The sequence below is a fragment of the Rhincodon typus genome, chromosome 7 (assembly GCF_021869965.1).
Source record: "Rhincodon typus isolate 14 chromosome 7, sRhiTyp1.1, whole genome shotgun sequence".
NCBI classification, from domain to species: domain Eukaryota; kingdom Metazoa; phylum Chordata; class Chondrichthyes; order Orectolobiformes; family Rhincodontidae; genus Rhincodon; species Rhincodon typus.
In genome coordinates, this window is record NC_063338.1 from 40,403,125 (window position 1) to 40,414,211 (window position 11,087).

Consider the following 11,087-nt stretch of genomic DNA (forward strand, 5'->3'; position numbering starts at 1 on the left):
ACGATGGGGCGGACCTCGGAAAATGCGCAGCCGCAGAACCACCTGCAGAGCCGACACCGCCTCACCGTCCTGGGAGGGTGGGACGGTATTACATCGCGAGTGGGAACGGGCGAAGAAGCTGATTGACAGCTGGGTTGACCAATGGGAAACGGGTCTGCAGCGCGCTGGTAGTTGTCCGGGTTACGAGGGAAGACGGAGACGTGGCAGCCAAGCTCGAGCTGACGGTTCTAGGTTTGATTGTGGCCGTTGGCCTACCACTTGTTTCTGGTCGATATGTGCCGTTACGGTACTTTGTTCGTTTACTTGCTGGTTTGCACTGTTGTCTTCAATTATATTTCCGCGAAAGTAGCTGAAGAAGTAAAGATAGAGATTATATATAGGCCAGAAAATTGCCCGGTGAAGAGCAAACGTGGAGATGCTCTTAATGCGCATTATGATGGTTACCTAGAAGACGGGTCGCAGATTTATTGCAGGTGAGCTGTCCTTCGGGGCAGTTTTTTTTTGTCAGCGCTTCTATTATGTTTAGCAGAGTGTTTGCAAATGCCAACAAGTTTGTCATACGTATTTAATTTTATTTTGTAAGCTTTCTACTAAATTAGGTTCTGGACGTTTTCTTAAATCCAGTTGCTATTTCATATTCCAAACTATTTAGCTCGGTTTTGTCGTGCTCTTGCAGAGCGTTTCTACAAAAGTTTGTGAACTTGTGAGTTTTTCTCTCTCTCTCTCTTAAGCACCGGCAGAATAGGTGTGTTAGGTTCCACTAGATTGGGTAGCAAAGTGGAGTTGAAGCTGAGATAAGATCAGCTATGAGCATGTTGAGTGGCAGAGTAGACTTAAAGAGCTGAATTGCCTCCGCCTGCTTCTACTTTTGTTCTTATGCTAGAATCCAAACCTCAAAGAATTGTAATCAATTTGTGAGGTGTGACATTCCGTTTGTGAAGCCATGTTGACTCTGCTTGATCATGTTATCTTTTTCTAAATACTTTGCTACTACATCCATAATAGATTCCAACATGTTCCAAACAGCAGATAGTTATTTGTTCTTTTTGTCTCCTTTCCTTTTGACATAAAAGTATTACATTGACAGTTTTCCAAACCCCCAGAATTACTCCAGAATCTAAGGATTCCTGTAAGATTATTAATAGTGTATCCGTTAACTCTGTAGCTACATTGTTTACTTTCCTTCAAGTTTCCCATGGAATATTAAGCCAGTTGCATCTTACTCAACAAGACATAATAGGTTGTGTTTTTCTAATGAGATCATTAGAGTACAAATTGAAATGCATGTGATTTCAAAAGACCTCCATCTGCAGGACTTCAGGGAAACACCTCTCTGGAGGAGCTGGAACCTCCAGATTTCTACATTTAAATGCGGATCACATAAGTTGCTGTCAGTTTCAGGTGTAATGACAGTGAAAGGTAACCACGTGTGCCATCATCACTGATATAAAGTCAGGCAATATTCATGGTTTAACAAGTACTTCCATTTGTGGTCTTTCACTACATTAACTTTCTAGCTGCAGAATACGTTGTTTGCCTTCCCTCTGTTTCTTTCTGATTATGCTAATGAAGATTATTTATTTGTCACTCCACGGTTTTGAAGAAAAGTGAATGTATCTCAAATGTTAACCATTTGTTCCTGGATTTGTGGTGAATTACCAGCATTTTGTTTTGTTTTCCTTTTAATTGCCAGATATCCTAAGGAGTGGCAATGACAGTCAGGTTGTTATAGAGTCATAGAGATCATTCACTTATGTTTTTCTGTTAGGATTGAGCAGAATTTTATTTTCATCCTGAAAGTAACTAGTATACTCTATGTTCCAGGGATTCCTTTTGAAAGACAGAATTTGCATAATATGTATATACTGAGCAACTGAAACATTCTGTGAACAGTTTAGAACTTCGTTCTGTTAAGCAACTAACTCAATAGAAAATCCTTAGGTTGGATTGAAATGTGGCAAGTCACAAATCTTATTAATCAAAGGGAATATAAATACCTGTACACTCTGACATGCTATTTTTTCAGTTGAAAAAGGTTTGTGATGGGAAATGTTCGGCATGAGAGTCAGTAAGTGAGAACTTAAAATAAAATTGCTAATCCACAAAATGTTATACATTTTTGTTTTTAAATATTTTATTTTTAAATTCTGTATGAAATAAAATCAAACCATTCAAATTTAGTAAATATGAGCTCTTCCAGTTAGTTGTAGCCTAATATATATCATTATTCACCTACAAAGGAATTAAAATTAAATTCCATTGTATTGTCACCTGACCATTTAACATTTTGAATAGATTGGCATGTTGTTGAGTTACCATTTTTCAGAATAATTCATATCATAGTAATGGCAGTCATTACTCTTTAACTTGACGAGCTGTGCGTTTCAGCTTGCATTTTGATGCTGAACATAAGTTTGTATTTATTTACAAAATTAAACATCAATAGCTTTCTTAATCATTATCACCTAAAGTAAAGTGAAGATAAATGTGATTATCTCTCCCTTTCCCTTTTTACTTCCAGTTCTTGCACCATGCTGCTCTTATCATCTTTTAAAGTTGTTTTCTTTAATAATATGGCTTCTTTAAAATCAGTCAAGTGCTTGAATTTTGCGGTCAGTGAAAACCCAGATTCCGTTGCTGGATGTGATCATAGATGAGACTAGGTCATACTCTACTGTGAGTTATGCATTGTGTTGAATATGTTTCTTTGTATTATATTGTTCAACTAGAAAGGAATTAAAATCAGTTTCCATTTGTATAGTCACCTGATAGACAATTTAACATTTTAATTATATTGGCTTGAGTTGTTCAGTTACCATTTTTCACAGAAGGAGCTTTCATCATTGTGAAAAATGGATAAACTAGATTTTCTTGTTTGGCAATATTGAAACAAATCAATATAATATCACCTCCAAACCTCATCCCCTTCCCACAGAATCCTGCCATACAATCGCAGAAGGTTTTTTTTAAACTTCTGTCTGCTCACTGTCCAAGGTCCCAAACTCTGCTTCCAGGTAAAAGAGTGATTTCCTTGTATTATAATTTGGTGTACTGTATTCGCCGCTTACCATGCAGTACTCTTATCACTGTAAGACACTGAACAAATTAGTTGACCTCTGCTTAGTGAGCAAACATGACCTCGATCTTCCTTTTGCTTGCCATTTTAATTCACCACTTGCTCTCAATCTCATATTTCTGTTCTCGACCTGCTGTAAAATCCCTTGGAACCCAACACAGCTTGAGATCGGCACTTCGTCCTTTGATTAGGCTCTCTAAAGCTTTCTGGACTGAACTTCAAACTATGAACTGTCCTCCTAATTTGATTATTTTTGCTAGTGTCAGTCTGTTCTTGCTTTCAGTCAGACCTGTCCTGCTTTCCACCATAAAGCATACTCTAGACAAACGCTGCATCCATAACTGTTCCCTTTGCCTTTTGTATTCCTTAGTTATTTTATCCGTTCAATTTTTAAACTGTCTGTGATCTTCCCTTTGATTCTACCTGACATGCTGTACTCTTTTTCAACAGCAAAGTAAAACTACCATATTTCTACATCTCTGTTCCAAAGGAGTCATATTGGATTTGAAATGTTAACTCATTTTCTTTCTAGAAATGCTGCCAAGCCTGCTAATTTTTACCAACTTTTTGTTTTTATTTGAGATATACTTACAGGTGATTTCTACATTTTATGTAGTAATTTAGAATGGTTTCTGAATTCATTTCATAGAGATACTTGTATTCAGATAAAGTTTTATTGACCTTTAATGAAGACGTCTCTCAAAGTATCAGTTAGCAGAACTTAGAAAACTGATGCACTCTCAATTTGGTGCGCTTACAAGACACAACATCAACATAGATGATAAATAGCTGTCTATGTTTTACTAGTAGTTCTGTTTTGCTTGAAGTATGCTTTAAGTATTGAGTATCAAACTTGGCTTGTGTTTTATAGTTTTATTCATTGACTGGATGTGGGCATCACTGGCTGAGAGTGCATTTGTTGACCTTGAGAAGGTGTTGGTGAGCTGCCTTCTAGAACAACTATGCTCCAAGTGATGTAGGTAGAGTCACAATGCAGTTAGGAAGAGAGTTCCAGGAAATCGACCCAGCAACATTAAATAAACACCCTGAATACATTTCCAGCCTGCTTTATGGCCCAAAGATGTTATTACTTTTATTCTATGTAAGAAAAAAAGCCTAATTTTGCTTTATAATTTGCTTTGGGATCTAGTTTATCTGTGGAACAGTTTTCATAAAAATTGTAACTTTTTACTTTGGTTTTATTGAAAGATTTAGAACCTGAACCTAACTGAGAAAACATTTCATTTTATTTCTGCAGTCGTACAAACAATGACGGCCATCCTAAGTGGTTTATACTTGGTGTTGGGCAAGTAATAAAAGGATTAGACATTGGTATGGATGGTATGTGTGAAGGGGAGAAAAGAAAATTAACTATACCACCTTCCCTGGCATTTGGAGCAATTGCTAGAGGTAATATCTAAATGCAATTTCACAAATTGTCCTGTTTACTCTCTCAATTTGTATTAATGAAGACTGGATTAATTTAATATAAATGGTATAATTCCGCCCATTTTGCCTTGTAGACCAACACTGAACATGTAACACACAGTAACAGCATGTACATTACTGCTATGAATTTCATTTGTGAAGCAGCAATGACTTAATGAATGCTACTTAACAATCTGGAATATTTTCGCCAAAGTTCTTAACATTATCTTTGAATAAATGAGAAACTAAAACTGTTGAAACTTTTGCAATGTGCAATACTACTTCCTACACTTTTGTCCTAAGGCATGTCAGAATGTTCTGGGCATGGATTTGCTGTATAATCAATTCTAACAATTATATTTACTACCTTTCACATATAGTACTTAGTTGTACTTCTAAGTTGCCTTGACTAATTGGTGATGCTTCACTATTGACTGTTTAAAATTTTGTGCAGTTCCTAAGAAGATGCTTTTCCATCCGCATAATCCATTGATATCTTTTGAGCAATTATGCATGCCAAAGAAGGTGAGCCTCTAGTGTTGTTGGAATAGAATGCGTGTATCTATTTCTACATGGTGCATACTTTAAACATTGGTAAAGGATTACTAACTTTACTAATACCAATGAAAATAATTGACTATTGACCAAGTGATTAATAAAGGATTACAATAAGGATTGTACGGTTCAAATGAAAATCACATCACCATTTCAGTTATGAAAGGTTGGCAGTGAATGAAACCTTGCTAGCATAGCCATCGTACTAAACACCAGTAATAAAAACTACAAGGTGGTGGATATAACAGTAGAATTGGTTTCAATGTAAGCGTAATAGCACAGTGAGTTAAAAGGCTGAATCCAGAATAGGCAGAGCAAGTTTCAAAAAATGAGTGGTGCACAAAGAAGTGATATTAAAATAGATTATGTAAGGAGACCGATGACAAAAGGCTGGAAAGAAAGAGTTAGTTTTGCTTTTTTTTTTCTTTGGTGGATTAAGCCACAACCTATACTTCTGTAGGCATTCCTTTTTCATTTGGAAATAAGACTGCACTTTTGTTGTACATGTTGTGATCTTGAAAGACTGGCATATCAAAAATTCCATTAAGGTTGGGTAAGTGGGAAATCTTACTGTAAGGAGAGCTTTTCCATGTGTCCTTCTACACCATTTACTTAATTGGTACCTGAAGATCAAGATTTGATCTGTCTTTAAACTGAGATTCCTTTTTTTTCTATTTAACTTATTTTTCTAATCAATCTGTCCAGAGATGATGATGTACACATCTGGAGCAGGTGGGACTCGAACCTGGGCCTCCTGACCCAGGGATAGGAACGCCACTGCTGCACCACAAGTGAGCCCCCTTAAATTGAGATTTTTTTATTTACCTTTTTTCTTGTTCAGAGATATTGTTACGAACCTCTGGAGCAGATGGGACTTCAACCCAGGCCTCCTAGTCCAGGGGTAGGGACATTATCACTGCCACAAATGGGCCCAAAGAACACATCCTTACTTGTGCGCTGCCCACCTCGGATATAGCATTCAAAAACTGACATTCTTAATGGTGATCCAGAATCAGTCCCAGTTGAGCATTGACCCCAAACTCGTGCCAATCCTAATTAGTGTTTTTTTTTCCTCAATGAGTCACAAGTAGCTGTTTGTTGAGTTATTGCACTAAGCAGCATCTCTGAGAAGGTAATCTCTGCAGGTGTACAGTCTTTACAAGGTCCTGTAAGATCTTCAACATATTAATGTGCAGTCCTTCTGGCACTGTCCTGCTGTAATATTTAGGGGTGTGCACAGGGTTGGTTTATTAACCTGATGATATTGTAGTGTTAATGGTAAATGGAAGGAGATTCATTACAATACCATAGTGTTGTAGGAAAGTAAACCAAAAGCAGACAAGTGTTTTATGCATAATTACATCATCAGTAGGATGGAAACGTGGATTGACTGAATTTCTGGAAGTTGGCTGAGGTGAGGGATCGAAAGGTACAGTTACTTGGGTTAGGAAACATTATACAAGTCTTCTTAGATTAAAGGATGTAGCTAAAACTTTAAGTCAATGAATCCCTACAGTTTGGAAGCAGGCCATTTGTCCCATCAAGTCCACACCAACCCTCCGAAGAGCTTCCCACCCAGACAACCCCCTCCCCTATCCTTGTAACCCTGCATTTCCCATGGCTAATCCACCTAGCCTCCACATCCCTGGACACTATGGGCAATTTAGCATGGCCAGTGCATCTAACCTCCACATCTCTGGACTGTGGGAAGAAACAGGAGCAAACCTGTGCAGACATGGGTAGAACATTCAAACTCCACACAGACAGTCACCCAAGGGTGGAATCAAACCCTGGTCCCTGGTGCTGTGAGGCAGCAGTGCTAACGACTGAGCCACCATGTCACCCACTTTGGTATTGCGACAAATTTCCCTCCTTTTAGTTCTACCAGTGCACTGTCGCCAGGTCAATAATCCAACCTAAATACCACAAGTGGACAGTGCCAGAAGGACTGCATGTTAATATGTTGAAGATCCTACAGGACTTGAAATTCAAGATTTGAATTATTCTGGATTTCCGTCCTCATTTAGTTATAGCTAAGCACCGGGTGCTAAATTCTTTTGCCATTCCTGAGCACTGTACGATTTTCCTCAAATGGTGTGGATTGCTTGTTGTCTGTTGGGTTCAGGTATTCGATGATATCTGAGAATGAAAATCTGAAACATCAGGCCTTTGGCACTTGTTGGTGAATTAGATCGTACCATTTCACCTTGGAAAATTTAGGTTATAAACTGCCCTGCCGATTTGAATGAAGGAAGAAACAATAGAAATCTTAATCTTTGTGGGGAAATGAAGTTTGGATGTAAATCAAGCATACCTTTGCATCAAAGAGAAATAACATTTGGTTTTCTACTCAGATAAGATACCCCCGAATTCAACCCTGATTTTTGAAACCGAACTTTATGCAGTGAGACGAGGGCCACGAAGTGTGGAATCTTTTCAGCTCATTGATTTGGATGGTGATAAAAAACTTTCCCGTGATGAGGTATGCAAGGATGATTACTTTGAAAAAGTTGATTACCCCAAACCTGAAATGATCTTGAAGTTTGAGTGTTTTTCATTACCACCTTTGAACTAATACGCATAGGAAACTACATTGGTCATAATGTGTGGTCTAACTGCAGGTAAATGCTTCGTACTGTTTCAGCATAACAAAATTTGATAATGTCCCATTTGTGGTATTGGTAAACATGTGCAATTCTAATTAAAATCATTCAACCTGTTGTGCCTGTTTCAGCTCCTTAGAGTTCATCTGACTTCCATCCTTTTTCCCATGTTTCGGTAAATATATTTCTTTCCAGCATTTATTCATTTCTCTTTTGAATGTTATTATTGAATCTATTTCCACCAACATTTCAGTTTTTAGTTTTGTCTTTTTCTGGAAAAGTCTGTCTTTTTTTTTTGAGTAGCCTCTGGTTCTTCTGCCAATCATTCTTTAAAATTTGTATCCTGCTGCCAGTTCAGTAAAATTCTCAAAGGCTTTGACATCCGTCTTAAAGTGTGTTGCCAAGAATTGAATACAGTATTCGAACTGAGGTCTAAACAGTGTATTTTACACCACAACTTCCTTTTCTTAATTATCTTTCCTTTAATAATGTTGATCCCATGTGATTTTTATTAAGATTTCCAACCTTCGAAGATTGGTATGAATACAATCGCAGGTCCCTATGTTTCTGCTCTCCCTTTTAAAATTATACTATTAAGTTACATTCTTCCTCCCAAAATACTATCACTTCACATTTCTGTGTTAAATTTCATCTGCCCATTTTACCAGCCTATGTCTTTTTGATATCTGTTACTAACCATCTCAGTTCTAAATTTCATTTCCATGAACAAAGTTTGAAATTATATCCTGTAAACTCAAGTCATTAATTTTATATCAAAAATAGCAATGTTCAAAACTGGAGTCTTGGGAATACCACTTAATATTTTCTTCTCATCTGAAAAACAGCCATTCACCACTATTGTCTGTTTTCTATTCCTTAGTCAACTCTTGTCCACACTGCTGTGTGTGAACCAAATCTCTGAGTCAGAATTGCTGTGACAATGAGCGCGAATGTTGTTGTTTGGACGATGAACTGTCTCCGGCTCTTGCCACCTGTCATTGTGTGGGAAGGATTTGCAGTTTGGTACTCAGTCTGTTTAGTTAGTTATTTGGTCCTAAATTGGGATTCAAACCCAGAACTTCTGACTCGGAGGCACAAACCATACTCACTGTAAGATCTCCCTATTCACAATAATGCCGTCTTTTTAATCCCATTGGCATCTTTTTTTAACCAACCTGCTGTGTGGTACATAACCATATACATAGCAACTGCATCAATCCTCTGGTACTGCTTTGAAACATCTGATTAACTCAAGTAATTTTTTTTAAATGAAAACTGTAATTGCCTTGCTTCTAAGCTGATTTAAGATTCCTTCTTGTTTTGTTTATTTCAGCTAAATGTATATTTGCAGGAGGAGTTTAAGAGAGATAATAGGATTCAAGATTCTCTCCACAAAGATCGTGTCCTCACTGATATTCTCCTAAAGAATGATCAAGATGGAGATGGCTACATTTCTGCCAGAGAGTATAATATTTTTCAGCATGATGAGCTGTAGCATTTCTGCGCCAAGATAATTTTACATTTACCTAACTAAAATGCAGTAATTCCACTATTTTTTAAAACGACTTGTTTTGCTACTTCAGAACACAGTGTTTATTAGAATCTCTACCTTTTGATGTATTGAAATTACTTTTAAGCCCAAAGTAGAGACTGTGGAATTGAATCACTCCAGTTCATATTCAGGAAATTTTGGACTGTATTACAGCCATTCAAATAAATATTTTTAAATGATCAGCTGCAATCTCTTTTATGCCTCATTATTTGGTATTGACAATTGATTAACTGATTCTTGAAACTACTGAAGTTGTACACCAAATTGGAACAGGCAAGGCAATATGTAAATGATGCAAGAGTTCAGGAAACTTGAATTTTGAAAATAAAATCATTACTTCTCACTGTTCAGCCAGCCCTTTTTCAAGGGATACTGTAAATCAACTAACTAGAAAAACTATATTCTCTGTTTTCACTGTAATTAGAAATACAGTTGATCTGTTAGAATTGATTCTGAAGTCCAATACTGCCTTCAACTTTGCCTGTTGAAGAGGACAATGTTTAAAGGAAGTAGTGTATACCCTTCTTCTAAATTTAAAAAACTCCCTTGTAAGAATAATCACATCTGGAGTGAGAGGAGACTTCCCCAGCCAGGTGATCGTTACAGGCAGTTCAGGTGAAGATAATGAGAAGTGCTTTCATTGATGAGGAAACCACTAGAGGGCACTAACACCAATATATAAAGATGGTTCATAGAGCATCAGTGTATACACAAGTTCAGGACATGGTAAATCAGTTGGAATTGGAAAGGATTTGGACAAAAGTTAGTCTCTCTTACAGTGAGATAGCAGAGATCAATCTTTTACGCTGTCAGAGTCCAAGACGTCTACTGTTCTCATTACATGGCAATCTCTCATTATAACAAACTCGCCAGCTGAGACAGCACCTTGGTAAATCTCTGCACCCTTTCCAGTGCAGTCACATCCCTCATAATGTGGATTCCAGAACTGCACACAGTACACTACCTGGGTTAGCTATTCACCCTATCCATGCCCCTCATGGTTTTATAAACCTGTCTAAGGTCACCCCTCAAACCTCTGACACTCCAGGGAAAATAGCCTCTCCCTGTTGCTCAAACCCTCCAATCCTGGCAACATTCTGCATTCTTCCAAGTATAAAAACATCTTTCCTATCACAGGGAGACCAGAACTGAATGCAGTATTCCGAAAATGTCCTGTACAGCCGCAACATAACATCCCAACACCTATACTCAATGCACTGACCAATAAAGGCAAGTGCACCAAATTACCTCTTCACTACCCTGTCTACCTGTGACTCTATCTTCAAGGAGTTATGAACCTACAACCCAAGGTGTCCTTGTTCGGCAACACTCCCCAGGACCTTACCATTAAGTGTATAAGTCCTGCCCTGATTTGCCTTGACGAAATGCAACACCTCACATTGATCTAAAACTCCATCTGCCACTCCTTGGCCTGTCTGATAAAGATCCTGTTGTACGCTGAGAATAACCTTCTTCACTGTCCACTACGCCTCAAATCATTTATATATGACAAAAAACAGTGGATCCAGCACCGATCCTTATGGCACACTGCTGGTCACAGGCCTCCAGTCTGAAAAACAACACTTCACCATCACCCTCTGTCTCCTACATTCAAGCCAATTTTTTATCTAAATGGCTAGCTCTCCCTGGATTCCACATGATCTGACCTTGCTAACCAGTCTACTGTGTGGAGCCTTGTCATACGCCTTACTGAAATATTTTTTCCAAAAATAGGTAAGAGTTTATTGCAACACACAATGTTTGAAATTTCAAAATGGTGAAAGCAAGAGAATCATGGCTTTAAGGGCTGTTTTTTTTTTTTTTTGACGTATTTTTTCCAGTGCTGGAGCTGATTTCCTTGATTTTCTTGGAG

General features: G+C 37.8%; 1 protein-coding gene across 2 annotated transcripts; it reads left to right on the forward strand.

The window, feature by feature from the left end:
- Nucleotides 1-2: 2 nt before the first annotated feature.
- On the forward strand, nucleotides 3-9,396 carry fkbp7 (FKBP prolyl isomerase 7). 2 transcript variants are annotated; one of them, XM_020526482.2, is made up of 4 exons: nucleotides 3-473; nucleotides 4,335-4,486; nucleotides 7,414-7,541; nucleotides 8,996-9,396. In XM_020526482.2, exons 1-4 carry the CDS (start codon nucleotides 274-276, stop codon nucleotides 9,155-9,157), a joined length of 642 nt encoding a protein of 213 aa, XP_020382071.2. In that variant the 5' UTR covers nucleotides 3-273; the 3' UTR covers nucleotides 9,158-9,396. The 2 variants fall into 2 exon arrangements, with proteins under 2 accessions (XP_020382071.2, XP_048455325.1); XM_048599368.1 differs by lacking the exon at nucleotides 8,996-9,396 and adding an exon at nucleotides 7,794-7,837 and having other exon boundaries at nucleotides 7,414-7,680.
- The last annotated feature ends 1,691 nt before the right edge of the window (nucleotides 9,397-11,087 follow it).